The sequence below is a fragment of the Rhinolophus sinicus genome, chromosome 7 (assembly GCF_057876585.1).
Source record: "Rhinolophus sinicus isolate RSI-liver-muscle chromosome 7, RSI-T2T, whole genome shotgun sequence".
Classification (NCBI taxonomy): domain Eukaryota; kingdom Metazoa; phylum Chordata; class Mammalia; order Chiroptera; family Rhinolophidae; genus Rhinolophus; species Rhinolophus sinicus.
The window spans coordinates 13,120,817-13,138,848 of record NC_142507.1 but is presented as its reverse complement, the minus strand read 5'-3'; the positions used below and the strand labels follow the sequence as shown (position 1 = coordinate 13,138,848).

General features: G+C 33.7%; 1 protein-coding gene across 1 annotated transcript in view; it reads left to right on the top strand.

Moving 5' to 3' along the window:
- Positions 1-578: 578 nt before the first annotated feature.
- MCMDC2 (minichromosome maintenance domain containing 2) overlaps positions 579-18,032 on the top strand; it is a 32,775-nt gene continuing 15,321 nt past the window's right edge. Inside the window, exons 1-9 of the mRNA XM_074318361.2 lie at positions 579-1,270; positions 1,362-1,492; positions 1,566-1,625; positions 3,454-3,649; positions 4,270-4,392; positions 4,510-4,614; positions 7,358-7,483; positions 9,393-9,630; positions 13,483-13,688. Coding sequence (XP_074174462.1) covers positions 1,177-1,270; positions 1,362-1,492; positions 1,566-1,625; positions 3,454-3,649; positions 4,270-4,392; positions 4,510-4,614; positions 7,358-7,483; positions 9,393-9,630; positions 13,483-13,688 — 1,279 coding nt within the window. The 5' untranslated portion in view covers positions 579-1,176. The remainder of the gene's footprint in view (positions 1,271-1,361; positions 1,493-1,565; positions 1,626-3,453; positions 3,650-4,269; positions 4,393-4,509; positions 4,615-7,357; positions 7,484-9,392; positions 9,631-13,482; positions 13,689-18,032) is intronic.

Sequence of the window (18,032 nt, the reverse complement as noted above, 5' to 3'; positions counted from 1 at the left end):
CCTCCAATTAGTGAAATCTTACTCATCAATCAGATGTCACCTTTAAAATAGAATTTCATTGCTGCTTCTCTATGAACCCACCATGTTAAATCAAAATGTCCTAAAACTATAGAAAATGTTATGACCCCCTACACATAGATGACCCAAATTTTGTGAACTACTTCATCTGTTGTCCCTTCAGAGCTTCCTAGTACGTTAACATTTCTTTTATAACACACAAGTTGTATTGTAATTTTTTACATATCTGTCATCCCTCACTGTGCTCTTTATGAACAGTAGGGACTATGTATTATTCATCTGTATCTCCGGTGCCTAGGACAATCTGGTATCCAATAAATACTAAATGCTCAATAAATACTTGATAACGAATAAATATGGTAATCATTATTTCTGACTTCTCTGAATTGGCAACTCCTTGAAGGCATGATCCAGTCTCATTCATTTTATCCCTAACACCTAATACAATTATTGGGATATATTGTTTCCAAGTAGTGTTTGCTGTCTTTAAATGAATTTTACATATTCCATTCTCTACTATGGTTTAGTGTTTTATGTTGGTCACTGATAAAAGACTGAAAGCCGGAAGAGGCCTTATCTAATACAACTCCTTCATTTCCTACAGATTAAGATACTCAACCAAGGGAGTTCAGTAATTTCCCCATAGCAGCTAGGAAATGCTTGTTCTAGAACCAAGTTCTCAGATTTCTTAACTACACTTTGTTGCTCAGATTGAATTAATGAAACAACTTTTACCACTTTCATTTTTTAAAGAATGCCTGCAAGGGGACCTCATCATCCAATATTTATTATTTATTTATTTATTTATTTATTTATTTATTTATTTATTTATTTTTATTTTTTAAGTACCTACTCTGTAAAGGGACATTTGAGGCTCCTGTTCTTAAGTGTGCAATCTTGTGGAGACTCTCATAGCCTAGTGTTGATGAAAATGTTATTTGGCAAAAGAAAACAGTTTAGTTTCTCTGGGTAGGAAATTCTTGAAGTTGGAAATTTTTGTTTTATTTCACTCTCAATTTTGTTTCATAGTATGTAAATTTTAATTTATTTTATTTCTAGGAGTTCTCATCTTTTCTATGAGTTTCAGCAGCTGTAGTTTTTACCAGCTTTTGTGATTTAATCAGTTACTAATAGAGAAGAACCGTTAACTAGGAGAAAATGTCAACTCTAAAAATGAAAGAGGCAGCCCTTATCTATCTTGACAGAAGTGGAGGGCTCCAAAAGTTTATAGATGATTGCAAATACTACAATGGTATGTTCAGCAAAGGTGACTTTATTTTAGAAACTTTAAAATAAATTTCAACACATAACTATCCTCGTTTTTATATTTGTGTTTTTTGCAGATTCAAAACAAAGTTATGCTGTTTATCGATTCAATATTTTAATAAATCCCTCTGATGTTGTTGAATTAGATGCTGAACTTGGAAATCACATTTTACACCAGCCTTTAAAAGCTGCTCAAGTTTTTCAATCAGTAAGTTAAAGCAAGAGATAATTTTGTGCCACATGAAATTTTTGGTAACTTTTTTGTTTGTTTGAAATCACAGGTCTGTTTTATTGCTGTTAAGACTCTATCATTAATTGGACAATTACAGACTGAAACTCAAGTAAGTTTTTGTTAAATTTGATGAAGAAAACTAAGGTACAATACTTTTAAGATAACTTGTATATAAATATTTTTATATTCTTTGTTTATTAAAAAGATTACATTTTTCAAAGTTCAATAGAATATTTTACATACACATCTTTATTTCCTGTATTTTCACTTATAACATTAAACATTTTAAAAATAAAATATTTCAAACAGACCCCAAAATAAAGAGAATAATACAATGATCTTCCATAGATCTATCATTCAGATTTAAAGATTTAAATATTTTGCCATACATTCATCATCAATTTTTTTCTGAAACACTTTAAAGCAAATCCTAAACATTCTGTTAGTTTATATCTACATACTTTAGTGTCAACCTCTAAAAATTGTGGATACTTTTCTTATATAATCACAATACCATTATCACCTCTTAACAAAAATTACAGTAATTCTTTGGTATAATATTCAGTCCGTATTTAAATTTACCCATTTGGAATCTCAAGAATGTCTCACAGTTGATTTGTTCAAATTAGGATCAAAACAAGGTCTACATATTACACTTGGTTCTTATATCTTATTAAAAGTCTGTTTAGAGCTATTTTCTTTCCCTTCCTTTTTATACCATTGAGTTTTTTAGGAAATTAGTTAATTGTCCTGTAAAATGTCATGTAATCTGGATTTGTCTGATTATGTTCTTGTGGTATTTAACTTATTCCCCTATGTCCCATATTTCTGAAAAATAGAAATTGGCTCTACATACTTCCTTAGATTCAGATTCAACTCATTTTGACAAGAATACATCATAGTTTCATGTATTTCATACTGCACGACATTAGGAGAATGATACTCTCTGTGGTCGCAATTTTAGCAATGCCGCAGCTGATCTGTGGGTTCAGGTGATGTCAGCTGATAGAGCCCTCCAATAATACAGCCTCCCATCAACTTTCACCTAATGGTTTTTGCAGTTGTTGATGATCATTGCCTAGAATCCATTATTTCATTAAGAGTTGCAAAATTGTGATTTTTCTAAATTTAATTTTTAATTACTTTCTGAATTTAAAATTCAATTATTCTATAAGAGAAGTTTTCTTTCATCAACTACCTGGTTACCCTGAGGTACAGTTTGTTCAGGAAAGGCAGAATAAATGTTTGATTATTTCCATTTATAAATTTTCAGAGATTAATGAGTTGAAATCTAGCGGCCTCCAGTGATGCCCAATAATTTTGGGAGTTTTTGTTTTTCCTTTTTTTTTAATTATGAAGAACTCATGAATTTTTAAATATATCTGATATACTTCAATGACTCTTTGTCATTCTTTTTGATGCTTATATTACCCTACGTTTGGTCATTGGGAATTCCTTGAATTTTGCTCCTGTCTCCTTTTGACATATCCAATTAGTTTTTTATAGCTGTTGTGGTTTCTGTCACAAGGAAATGTACCAGGTCCATCTGATATTATTTTCTGTCCCAGACCTGGAATCAGCCATTTCCCCTGAGGAGCCCTGGTTCCTTTTAGGGGAGAAATTATATTTAGAGATCACAATCTGGGCAGTAGAAGTGTTCGTTGCTATTGAATTTTGTCATTGTTTCATAAGTCTTTTCAGTGGCTATAGCCAGGAAATGCATATTTTTAAGGAAAAATTATGAGTTCATAATGATATTTTCAATTAAAATACAAGATTATAAGGATTTCGCATCTTCAATTTTATATTTAAATCTCTTAGGCTTAAAATTTTGGTTCTACATTTACAAATCATTTACTTGATTTACTCTATAGACATATATTGTAAATTTAGTTGGTTCTGCGGTTGTATTAATACCATTTTTATGTTCTTGTTAGATTAATATAGTGCTGAAGTTAACACATTTACCTCCTCTGCCAAGTTATAGTCTTGATTTGTGTGAGTTTCCACTTGATTATACATCTCAAAGATTTTATATGATACAAGGAATTGTGATTGCAATGACAACTGTAACCAAGTATACACGAGGTGCAAGATTTCTTTGTTCAGATGAAGCATGCCCTCTTTCAAAAGGTACATATTAGAATATAAAATCAAAACATGAAGCAATTTTTTGTTTAATCCTAAATCATGTTTTCACTTAAGTTATAAAATATTCACAGAGTACAAAGAATGCAAGAAAATTTGGTGTCTCCCAAAATTTGGTGTTTACTTTGCCTAATCTTGAAATGCGTTCTTTTTTCCCTTCCTCTAGGACCAACTTGACAGGTGCTCTTGTTTTGCTAAAGTGCTTGTTCTTCTCAGATTGCTTCATGAGTGTTTGTTCATTCTCTTCCCACTCCATGGAATGTCCTCTCTCTACCCTTTGGCTTAACTTCAGTTCAGTCCTTCCCCAGGACACCTTTCCCATTCATCCCCACTTCTCATTGGCTTGGATGCTCTCTCTGAACACTCTGTAAATGAATGCTGCATATTGAAATGATCTGTTTCGTATTGCTGCCTATGAAATTGTGTGTTTCAATATCCATATCACCAGTGCCTTAGCCCAGTGTTTGGCAAAACATAGCCATGTAATAAATGTTAATCGAACTGCTCTGAATTAATTATACTTTGAATTAGATTAATTTTAAAGGACTGAAAATGGATAGCTAAATCCAAAGGCAAATTTAGCTTCCCTGTTTTCATTCTTTCAGGATTTCAGTATATAAGAGTGCATGTGCCTGGTGCTACAGAATCTGCAACAGTAAGAAATGACTTTTTGTGTGATCTGTGTTCATCTGCACTTCAAGAAGACAGAAAATTTAGAGTACTTGGTGGTAAAAATGCATTTACATTTTGTAATTACAATTTTAAAAATAGTGTCTGTTATTTTAATGTGGAAATTAAATTGAATATATATTCTAATAACGTTTGTTTTTGCTCTTCGCCTTCAGATAAACAGATAGTTGAAATAATTACTGCACAGGCACTTCATGCTTTTCAAGGATATTCTAACAACCAACCATTTAGGTTTCAATCTCTTACAATTTTCCTAAGAGGTAAGTTCTGTTTGAACTAAAAGCAAATTGCTATAAAATATATAAACAGGTAGTTGACTTCTTTATGCTTTTGTAGTATAAACGGCACTTTTATACAGTAGTATCTACTAACCATGATTTTGCTTTCTCTGGTTCCAGTTACCTGTCGTCCACCATAGTCTGAAAATATTAAATGGAAAGTTGCAGAAATAAACAATTCATAAGTTTTAAATTGCATACTGTTCTGAGTAACGTGATAAGTTCTCACGGTGTCCTGCTCTGTCCTGCCCACGACATGAACCACCCCTTTGTCCAGCGTCTCCACATTGTACATGCTCCCTGTCTGGTAGTCACTTAGTAGTCGTCTCGGTTATCAGATTGACTGTTGTGATATTGTAGTGCTTATGTTCATGTAACCCTTATTTTACTTAATGTCACATTCACACAACTTTTACTACAGTATATTGTTATAATAGTTCTACTTTATTATTAGTTGTTAATTTCTACTGTGCCTATCATAAATTAAACTTATTCATAGGTATATATGTGTAGGGAAAAAATAGTATATACAGAGTTTGGTACCAACCATACTTTCAGGCATCTAGTGCGGGTTTTGGTACATACCCCCTGCAGACAAGAAGGGACTACTGTAGCTTAAGAATCACATGTCTTCTTATTCTTGAGTGTTTTAAAGAGTCTTATTTAGCTAATGTACCAATTATTCAGTTATACAACATTCATTTAAAAAGCTGTTAGGACCTACCTACTATGTCCCAAGCACTATGCTAAGTCTCAGGGTCACAGTTATTCATGGGAATGTTCTCCCATTATTCTACGTATGTGTGTTATGTAAGTATTAGAGTTGTTGTTTTAGAATATAAGTTTTATGCAGGTAGGGAATTGGGTTTTTTACCTCACATAGTAAAAACTCAATAAATATTTGTTAAATAAATGAGTGAGTGGGGTCAAGACCTGTGAGTAGACAGAGTTTGCCATGAAGGAGGAAATTATTATCATTATCAATCACCCAGGGAAGAAGTGAGTCTTCTTTGAGAAGCCAGAACAGTGAAAATGAGGATGGGGCTCAGCCTCTTTTCTTGGGCTAACATTGGAGGAATTAAACTGTTCGGAAAGAGAGAACGTGGATGTCAACTAGATATAGGACACTCAAGAGTTAGGAAAGTAGAGACTCAAACAAGAACTTTTTTCTCTATGTCCTGACAAGGACGAGGCAGGCATGTAAGCCCAGATGTAGGTAATTTTTTTATAGCTAATTGCTATGTGCCAGGCACTCTTATATATATCAACTCATTTAGTCACAGCAAACCTATCATGTAGGTTCTATTTTTATCTTCATTTTACAATGTGGAAACTGAGGCACAGAGAAGTTAAGTAACTTGTCAAAGGTCACTCAAGCTAGTATGTGGCACAGCTGTGATTCAAACTCAAGCATTCCAGCTTCAAAATACATGTTTTTAACTACTTAATTCTTTTATATACTATATACAAACCATACATTAAAATATAGAAATATAAGTGGCTATCCAACTTATATTTTATTAGAAAATCCTTTCTTCAAATAAACTCTTATATAGAACCCAAATAAAAATTAAAAACTTAAATAAATAAAAGTAGGCCTTTGGAGTTGGTATCAGAAAAGATACCCAGATTTCCCAGCCTCCTTGCCTTCCTTTTACCTTTCCTTGACCTCAGGACACATCCACCAAACTTCTAAGATTCCGTGGCACAGTTGAAAAGCTATTCACTTTTATTTTCCCTTTTTAATTCATTCTGTATCATTTAGTTGGTATTTTTTGTTGTTATTGTTGTTGGTTTGGTTGGTTGGTATTGGGATTTTATTTTCTCAATTCTTGATCCTGATTCTTCCCTTCCAGGTCTGCAGGGTATACCAATATGCTTTCTGGAGCTTAAAAAAAAAAAAGAAAAAAAAAGAAAGAGAAAGAGGGAGGAGAATAAAAAGTGAAGATCACTATTTGATCTTCTTCATGAAGAGTAGTTGATCCTCTTCCTCCTTGTGAGCTTTTCTTTCATAGCTTTACAACCGCCCAACTTCTAATTGTGTAATGGAGGATCAAGAGTTTTAGCATATGTCTTTTAAAACACATTTTGAACTCGGCAGAGGCTTTGCCCAATCTGTAGGTGTGAGAGAGGAATCTAGTATAATGCAAGAGGGTAGACTTTGGAGATAAGCAGACCAGATGGAATTTCAGTTCTGGTGCTTACTGTTTAGACTTGTGCAAGTCACCTGACTTCTCAGTTTCTTCATATGTAAAGTGGGGATAACAATATCTGTCTTACAGTTTACAATTAGATAATGTATAAACATAACTTGCCTATATTATAGGCAGTGAAGAATACCTTTTAAAATCATTTTCTTCCCAAATAAAAGTATTATTTTTAAGGTGATTACATTTCTTGTCATTTAATGCAAAGATGTTTCATTTTAAATAGAATGATCTTGTTTCTCCTCTTGACTATATATAGGAGACTATCTAGTTGCTATGTCACGTGCTACTTGAAGTTAATTCATCATTGCCTATAAGTATCAAAATTTATCAGAAATAAAATTGCCTCAGTTTATAGTATTAGTGCTACTTTATATGGAAATAATAGTAAACAAAAGTAAATACTTTACAACTAATTTAACGACTAAATTGTTACTAGTTCTAATCTTTGAACCATCTGATCAGGTACAAGTTTCATTTAGTGAGCACATATTTTCTTTTGTGTTTAATAATTTTAGATGAATCTGTGAATAAAATGAATATAGGAAATGAGTATAAAATTATTGGAATTCCAACCTGTGTAAAAACTTCACAAACTTCTGTCTGTGTAGAGGCAAATAACATCACTTTTTGCAACCCAAAAGGTGAGGAAAATGTTAGTATCATGCATTAACAAGTATTTAAATCTAAAATCAATTGTTCAGGAAGTAAGTATTGGCTGCCTGAGTGCTGGGCACTCGTCTAAGTAAGCACTAGGGATTCAGTTGCGATCAGAATAGTCAAGGTTCCTATTCTTAAATCATATGGTAGACAATCAGTAAAGGTATAAACTCATCAATAAGACAGTTTCAGATAATAAATGCTATGAAGGAAATAAAATGCGATAATATAGAACCTTGCCCACAGGAAGGACTCCTAAACTCTTTTACCTAAACCTTATTTTTATTATTTTTTATAATTAACAATGAGAAAACAATGATTGAGGGTATCAACAGAGATTAGTCAAAAGTTTTTTCTACCCTAACCTTTATTTTCTAGTTAAGGCAATACTAAGTAACTGTTTCTCTAAGAAAGAGAACCCAATAAAATAGCATCCTTTTCCTTATCTGAGTTCTAAGCCAATCAAGAGATGTACGACAAAAGAGAAAGGCAGATCGTGGCCAAAATATCACCATTATTACTGACAATTTTCTTTAACAACGTCAACATAAATTGAGCTTAAGTAAACCAAAGTGGAGAGCAGACCTGCTCTTTTTACTTGGCACACAAGTGTCTAAATGTAGGAAAGGCTAGTTAAATTTTGAATAGAGTTAGCTTTTTTTTTTTTTAGAATCCCTAAGTAACCTTCTGCAATAATAGAGAGACAAGTTGAATTTAAATGCAAGTGGATTCTAGATACTTCTGCTTATCTTGTAAAGAAAGCTTCAATAAAAATGTTGACAAAACACTAGTGGACAGGAGACATTTTAGTGATCTTTTACATATTTTCTGCTGTGAAGTGTTTCAAGATTTATTGATTTGGTAGTAGAACATGACTTATATGTATTGTGTTTCCCTAAAAATAAGACCTAGCTGGGTCATCAGCTCTAACGCATCTTTTGGAGCAATAATTAATATAAGACCTGGTATTATATTATACCAGGTATTATATTATATTATATTATATTATATTATATTATATTATATTATATTATATTATATTATACCCGGTCTTATATAAAGCCGGTCTTATATTAAAATAATATAATACTATATTATATTAAAATAAGACCGGGTCTTATATTAACTTTTGCTCCAAAAGACGCGTTAGGTCTTATTTTCTGGCTAGGTCTTATTTTCGGGGAACATGGTCGGTGGAAAAATGCTTTTTCATGATGAACTGCAGAATCAGTCAAATTTAACCACTCAGATGTGGCAAGAGCTACACTAAGGTACTAGGCCTCCCTTGGTCCATGGGCATGGATGAGTAGAAGAGGTCATTGCTGTATGATGGCAGCCCAAGAGGAAGGAGAAAGGGCCTGGGTCATACGTGCACAGCTATTCCTCCCTAACCATCCGTTTCAGGAGTTGGACAGAGTGAGGGAGTGGAGATCTAGCATGTTATAGTGCAGTGGAGTGTTTTCAGAGCAGTAGAGTGTAAATCTTCCCTTTCATCAGCAACATTCAAATATTTCCCATTCTTCTTTTTAGTTCTCACTAAAGGCGATCTTATTTCACACAGAGAAATAAAGAAACAAACACTGCAGTACAGGAGCCCCATGATCTGGCTTTGCTCACATAGGTCTTAAAAGGAGGAAAAGGAGAGATTTGCTTGTAACCCACGGCCAGTCTATGTGGACACGTGGGGTGACTGCTTCCTTTTATTACATCCCCTGGGATAGAAATGATAGACTGTGATGACCTCCAATCATAATTTAATAGCATTATAAGAATTTAAATATGGCATTAAAAGAACTGCAATCTGATATTTTAGATAAATGGAATTAGACATCTATAATGTCGTTTTCTTGTTTTAAAACCCTTTTTAACATATGTGTTAATATTTACTTTCAGTTCCTTCAGGGATTAGTGACCATTTCAGGTGTCTCCTGTCTTTGACTTCCAGCTCATGCTGGAAGTTTACAGCAATACTCGCCAATATCTTTGCATCACAAATTGTTCCCCCCGGGACTTACAATTTGCTCAAGCTCTGTTTGCTGATGAGTCTAGTACAGACAAGTGACCGTAACAAGGACCTGGAAGATTGCCTGGATATTTTAATTATAACAAGTGATGCTCTACTTGTAGACAGGTAAAACATGTGAACTTTTTCAAATTATAAGTTGGTCACAGATTTGCACAAATCCTTTCCATGAGCATTATTACAAGACAAATATTTAGAATTTATCTGGGTAGTACAAATATTTAAATAAACTTTTACCAATGAAGTTTAAAATGTGAATTGAGAAATGGGATATTTATTTTCAATACTTTGAGAATTTAACCATTCAGAATTTCAACCTATTTCCCCACTCAGACCTTTACAAATAAATGCATTTTTCGCGTTTCCCCCGTTCCGTAGCTTAGTGTTCTGCTTTTGTACTGTTTTCATTTTAAAATACTCTCTCCTCTAAAAGCTAACAAGCCATTTTCTTATTTTTCTTTAAGATTCCACTCAATAATACTGACTCACTACACCCAAATAAGGCTGTCAAAAGTGCCAAAATTACTGTTTTTGGGGAAATCACCCTAACCTTGGAATAAGCCTCTACGCAGCACTTTGGGGCTCCTCACTAGCAAGTACCTTTTTTTTAGAAATTACTTAAATGTTCAAAAAAAGCTAGGAATATGTTCCTTATATTAATATCTTTTATGTAATTGTAAAGCAAAAACAAATTTATAGAATGAATTTAAAATTAAAAAAATAAAACTCAAATTAACTATGACTTAATTGGACAGATGGTATTTTGCTAAAATTAAATCAAAATTAAATTGCAATGTAAATATGGTGCTAACTGCTACAGATTGCACCAATTTAATCTTCCAATATGAGCATGACAGTATTTGTTTCCTCACAGCCTTACCAACATTGGGTATTACCAAGCTTTAAAAATTCTCCATCTGATTGGTGGAAAATGGTATTTTATTTTAATTTGCATTTCTTTAACTGGAAATAAGTTTTAGCATTATTTATAGCTTGTGAAACACTTCTGTTATTTTTCTATGAAACTCCTTGACCATTGTTTGCTTTTCTATTCAGTAGTTTATTTCTAATTGTTTGTGATACCTCATAAATTAAGGCCTTTTTCTGTTTTCCTGTTTGTCATTCACCTTTGACTTTTCCTATTTGAGGCTTATGAGAGATTTGGTTTTTTTGTTTTGTTTTTTAGGTAAAATTTACATATAGTTAAATAATCAGATTTTAAATATACAATTCAATGAGTTTTGACAAATGCATACACTCCTATAAGCCATCACCACAATAAGATATAGAACAGTTCCATCACCTCAGCAAGTTCTTTCAGTCCCTCTTTCAATCAGTTTCTATTTCCCCTGGTGATTTCTGTCACCTTAGATTGATTTTCCTGTTCTTGAATTTCATATAAATAGAATCATACAGGGCATACACTTTGGGTCTAGTCTCTTTCGCTCAATGTGTTTTTCATATTTTTGAGATTAACTCAGTTGTATGTATCAGTTGTTCATTGTTTTTATTGCTGAGTAGTATTCCATTACATGCATATACCAGAATTTGTTTATCCATTCTCCTAGTGATGAAGGTTTGGTTTTTGCATGTTTTGACTATTATAAATAAAGCTGCTGTAAATATTCTTGTGTAAGTCTTTTTGTGAACATGTGTTTTCATTATGTTGGATAAATACTTAGGAGTGGAATTGCTGTGTCATAATATAGATGTATATTTAACTTTATGAACTGCCAATTTTCCAAAGTGGTTGTACCATTTTACATTCCTACCAACAATGTAAGGTTCCACCTGTGCTCAGTCTTCCTCAGTTTAGCCATTCTAGTTTATATGAAATGCTATCTCATTTTGGTTCTAATTTGCATTTCCCTGATGACTGCTGATTTGAGCTCTTTTTCATGTGCTTATTGTTACTCATATTATCTCCTTTTATGAAATGTATATTCAAGTCCTTTGCTCACTTTTAAATGGGGTTGTTTTGGATGCACGTCCTTTGTCACATATGTGTATCACGTACTTTGTCACAGATGTATGAAATTTTCTTCCCAGTCTAAAAAAAACTTGTATTTTTTTTTCTTAAAGATATCTTTGATGAGCAGACTTTTTGGTTTTGATGAAATCCAATTTATTATTTTCTTATATGTTAGTGTTTTCTGGGTTCTGTTTAAGAAATCTTTGCCTCCTACCCAAGATCATAAATATATTCTTTTATGTTTTCTTCTAAAAGCATTATAGTTTTCGCTTTTATATTAGTTTTGGTATTTATCACAGGTTGATTTGTATATATGGTTTGAGGTAGGAGTCAAGGTTAATGTTTTTCCTATGCATTTATCTAATTTTTTTATATCATTTGTTGAAAAGTTTTTCCTTTCCCCAATGAATTGCTTTGGTACCACTGTTGAAAATCAGTTGAACTAGGTATAAACTTGGTATAAAATTGAACTGGGTATAAATTTATTTGAACCCTCTTTTCTGTTATTTTGACCCTTTGTCTATAATTACACCAATATCACACATTCTTGATTGGTGTAACTCTATGTTAAGTTTTGAATCTGGTAGGGCGAATTTATTCCTCATTTTCGATATTTTTTTTTTCACTATTTTAGGTCTTTTTCATTTTCTTATAAAGTTTAGAATCCATATGTTAATACCAACCTTCCCCCCAACCCCCCTCCAAAGAAACCTTTAAGGATTTTGATTGGAACTGCATTTAACTTAAAATTAATTTTGGAGAGAATTTATATCTTCATAATATTGAGTGTTCCAATCTGTGTATATGGTATACATCTGCATTTCTTAAATCTTCCTTAGTTTCTCTCAGCTATGTTTTGTAAAGGTCATGTACATGTTTTGTTAAGTTGACTTCTAATATTTGATATTTTTGATGTTATTAAAATTGTAGTGTTTTATTATTTTCACTTTTCAAATATTTGCTTTGAATATATAGAAATACAATTGATTTTTGTACTTTGACTTTGTGTTCTGTGAGATTGTATCGGTATTTTTAAAAATTCCTTTACTGATTCCAATGTGTAGCCAAGTTTGAGGTCCATTGTTCTATATAACTAGATTCTGAGCCTGACTGCACATTAGAATCACCTAGGAGAATTTAAAAATTTATACACATATGTATGATTGTGGTCCACTCCTAGAGATTCTAATTTCCCTGGTTTGGGGTGGGGCTTGACACTGGAATTTTAAAAACTCCCCAGGTGATTTTAATGTGAGTTGAGAACCACTGCTCAATAGGCTTGCAAGTTTCTTTCTAAATCTCACTCTCTCGTTTTATATATCTTCAAACTAACACCCAAATTCCTTGGAATGGCACATACACTAGACATTTTACAGCATGTACCTATCCACATTTAAGGGATGCTGCTTCTCCCTTTTTTGCCCTGCATGTCTGTGTCTGCTCATCACAGCTGACTGCACCAGCAAGCTATGATTTCTGTGGCTAGACTAATCATATTCCTTTCTTAGAATTTAAATTTGAGAAATGAAGAGGCCGAGGCAACTGGCCAAGAGATGGGAAAGCAAAAGATTGTATCAAGGGTTACCAGGATACATAGGCAGTGGGATAGTCATGATGGGCTGTGGGCAAGCCTAAATGCAAAACTTCTGAATAAACAAAAGAAAGTAAACCAGAAAAGGAGGAAAGCCCAGGTCAAAAGTCCTCTCTCTGTAGCTTTCTTTGCAGGAAGAAATAATACTCTCTTACAGATGTTCTCATGACAGCATTTCAGGATTTATTATATTGTGTTTTAGTTTTTTGTTTATGTCTCTCTTTCTAGGCTCTGAGCTTTCCAAGTTAAGGACCAGGTCTCATGTATGTTTTATCCCTAGATCAAGTGCTCAATAAACATTGAATCAAATTAAATTTGATTGTATAGCTGTTACACATCATGATTTCTGAAAAACAAATATTAGATAATAGTAATGAATAATTTATTTTTTCCCTAGGCTTTTGAATTTTAGTATAAACCTTGTGCCCCGTGGTATACGTCATCCAGTCTCTACTGAAATTTTTCCCACTCTGTCCAGAAATAAGTATGGAACTGGAGCAGTTAGTATTCAAGCTGGCAGTGCTTTGCTAGCTAAAGATGGTATCTGCTTTATAGGAGACTTGGCTTCACACAAAAAAGATAAACTTGAACAGCTTCAATCAGGTAAACAGTATTTTTTTCAAATTAATTTTCATCTGTTTAACTTATAGTCTCATCAGTGCTGAAGACTTATTAACAGTCAAGATTGTATTGTACTCATTTTAGAAATTGAGAAATTGCATTAAGTGACATTTCTCATTTTACCTTTATAAATAAAAACAGGAATTTAATGGGCAAATGTACTGTTTTAGCCTTTGCTCTCAGTTGTGCTAACACATGAGTTTGTATTGGGCCAGACTTATTTCCTTTTCTTGTTTTATTGCATTAGCTAGGACTTCTAATATGATATTGAAAAGCAGTAGTGAGAAGGGACATACTTGTCTTATTCCTGATCTTAGCAGGAAATCTTTGAGTTTCTCACCATTAAGCATGATGCCAGCAGTAGGGTTTTTTTGTAGATGTTCTCTTTCAAGTTGAAGGAATTCCCCTGTGTTTCTAGTATACTGAGAGTATATATATATATATATATATATATATATATATATATATATATATATATATATATATAAAATTAGTGGATGTTGGGTTTTATCAAATGCTTTTTCTGCACTACTGCTGTGATAATGTGATTTTTCTTCTGTAGCCTATTAATATTATAGATTACATTAATTGATTTTCAAATGTTGAACCAAGTTTGCATACTTAGAAAAAAATCCCACCTCGCTGTGGTGTATAATTCTTTTTATACATTGTTGGACTCAATTTGCTAATATTTTGTTAATGATTTCTGCATCTATGTTCACAAGAGATATTGGTCTGCAGTTTTCTTTTCTTGTAATGTCTTTGTCTGGTTTTGGTATTAAGATAATGCTGGTTGGGCCAGATTTATAAGTAACAAAGATATGGATAGATATGGACTGGGAAAAGAGTAGTCAGGGCCTTGCATTCTTGGGATACCAGCAAGAAAGTGCAGCAATGATCAGAATACATAGCATATTGCTTCTCCCTATAAGAGAATGCAGAAATAGATCCACACTAATACTGTCAATTGATTTTTGACTATGGCACCAAATCAAGTAAATGAGGAAACGAAAATTTTTTCACCAAATGATGGTGGAACATCTGGATATATATGTCATATATATATATATATATATATATATATATATATATATATATAAATAAAACAAATTAATACCTGCTCACCTCAACTATACACAATAATTAATTAAAGATGGATCATAACCTAAGTGTAAAAACTAGACCCATAAAGCTCTAGAGGATAACAGAGGAGAATATCTTCATGACCTTGGGATAGGCAGAGATTTGTTAGAATCCAGAAAGCAATAAACAGAAAATAATTGATAAATTGGACTTTATCAAAACTAAGAATTTATACACATCAAAAGGCCCATTTAAAAAGTGAATAGGCAAGCAAAAGAAAATAATTACATATATATATATATGACATAGGACATGCACTTAGAATATAGAAATAATTACTACAAGTCAATAATTTAAAAACAACCCAGCAAAAAATGGGCAAAAGACTTGAATAGCGACTTCACAAAGGAAGATACACAAAATGACTAACAAGCACCTGAGAGAGTGCTCAGTATCATTCGTTGGGTATCAGGGAATGAAGATAAAAGCTGCAGTGAAATACCAACACTCATACTAGCAGGGCCTGCTTCGTGGACATGGAAGAAGTACAGTTGCACAGAGACCCTCCTTCCCCTAGAATAGCCTGGCACTTGGTTAAAACACTACTCTCACCATCTTCAAATTTGTAACCACAAGATTGCCACAGGGATATGAAAGATTCTTTGGGGAATATAATCAATAATGTTGTAAGATTTTGTAGGGTGTCAGATGGGCACTTGTTTTATGAGGGAGACCACTTCATGGATGGTGTAGATGCCTGATCACTGCCTCTGTACACTTGAAGCTGAATAATAATGAATGTCAACCATAATTTAATATATACGTAGTCACGGGACGTGGAGTGCAGCACAGGGAATAGAGTCAGTGGAATTGTAACAGCTGTGTATGATGTCAAAAGGGTAGTAATTGGGGGAGGGGCGTTATCACTTTGTGAGGGGTGTAAATGTCTAACTATTACATTGTTTTGTACACCTGAAACTAATAAAAAATATACTCATAAAAAATTTTAAATAATTTTATCATTGCACTTGTGTTTTAAAAGGAAGTCCAGTAAGACAGTGGAGCTTGCGAGCAGAGGAAATAGAGTCACACGTGTCCACGTACTGCCCTTATTTCATACAGCATTTGCAGTCACTGTGCGACTTCTGTAACACAGTTTGTAATCAATTTGATTCTCACTGGACTCCCATGCATTGTGCTCATGTTCCATGTCAAATCATCTTCAACTGAGGAAGAGGGGGGCACTAATAGCCCCAAGACGCTCTCCATTCAGATCAGACTTGCTTTTAAGATAGAAGAAATAGGTAGCTTTCTAAGAAACACAAGTGACCAAGGAACCCATTATATCCTTTCTTATTTGGTTACTTCCCTGTATTTGCCAACCACTTACACTGAAAATGATGATATAGGAGGAAAGGGAAAGATAGGGAAACCCATAGTTTCTTTTCCTTTTAGTCCTTCCTTATTCATTAGTAAGCTGAAAGTAGAGAGTTTGGGGGAAACGTGTGCATGTCAAGACGTAGAATACAGTTTGTGCAGCATTTCCACTGCTCTGTTAAGAACAAACAGTATAGGTGTATACTAGCTACAAACTATTAGTGATTCCACATATGAGTTAAATGCTCATATATTTGTATTTAAGACTTTATTTGCACAATATAAAGCTAAATGGTAAAATTCATGCTAATAAAAGTTTTTAATTTTAGAACGGCAATTCTATTACATTTTTTGGTAACAGTTTTATTGAGGTATAATTTGCATAACATACAATTCACAACCTAAAATAGTTTACTGGTTTTTAGAATATTCACAGAGTTATACAACCATCACTACTGTCTACTTTCAGAACATTTTCATCACCCTAAAAGGAAACCCCATACTCGTTAGTAGTCGCCCCCCAAACCCTCTTTCCCCACAGTCCCTGGCAACCTAATCTACTTCTGTCTCTATAGATTTGCCTATTGTGGACATTTCTTGTAAATGGAATCATACAATATATAGTCTTTTGTGACTGACTTCTTTTACTTAGCATAATGTTTTGTTTTGTTTTTTAAGATTTTATTGGGGAAGGGGAACAGGACTTTATTGGGGAACAGTGTGCATTTCCAGGACTTTTTTCTATTGGGGAACAGTGGTGTGTTTTTCCCATGACTCTCATCAGCTCCATCCAAGTCAAGTTGTTGTCCTTTCAGTCTTAGTTGTGGAGGGCTCAGCTCACCTCCAGGTCCAGTTGCCATTTCTAGTTGCAGGGGGCGCAGCCCACCATCCCTTGCTGGAGTCGCACCGGCAACCCTGTGGTTGAGAGGACACGCTCCAACCAACTGAGCCATCTGGGAGCTGAGTGGCAGCTCATTGACTTCATTCTAGTTGCGGAGGGCACAGCTCGCTGGCCCATGTGGGAATTGAATCGGCAGCCCAGTTACCCAGAGCCCGCTCTCTAACCAACTGAGCCACCTGTCCGCCCTAGCATGTTTTTGAGGTCAATGTTGTAGCATGTATCATTACTTCATTCCTTTTCTAAAAAATAATCTGATAAAATACACATAAGATTTACCATTGTAACCATTTTTAAGTGTACAATTTAGTGGAATTAGGTACATTCACAATGTGGTGCAACCATCACCACTATCCAGTTCCAGAACTTTTTTTTATCGTCCCTAATAGAAACTGTACCCATTAAACAATAACTCCCTATTCCCTGCCACCTCCAACCCCTGGTAACCTCTATTCTACTTTCTCTCTCTGTGAATTTGCCTGTTTATAGAGTCCCATTCCTTTTCTATGGCTGAATAATATTCCATTGTATGCATATACCACTTACAAAATTATTCATCTGTTGATGGACACTTGGCTGTTTCTACCTTCTGGCTATTAGTCATGCTGCTATGAACACTGGTATACAAGTATCTGTTTGAATCTCTACTTTTAACTCTTTGGGGTATATACCTAGAAGTGGAATTTCTGGATCATAGGGTAATTCTATATTTAACTTTATGAGGAGCCACCAAACTTTTCCAAGGTGGGCACAGCATTTAACACCAGTAAGGCATCGCTATTCTAATTTCTCCATATCACCCCTATTACATTTTATAAGTAATAACATATTTTTAAAGGAAAAAGCTTTATACATTAGTACTCTTAACAGCAGTTTTTCCCTGATTTTTGATTAAGAAGCCCACATTTTAATTTTACACTAAACCCCACAAATTATGTAGCTGGCTCTGGCTATTAGAATGACAAAAA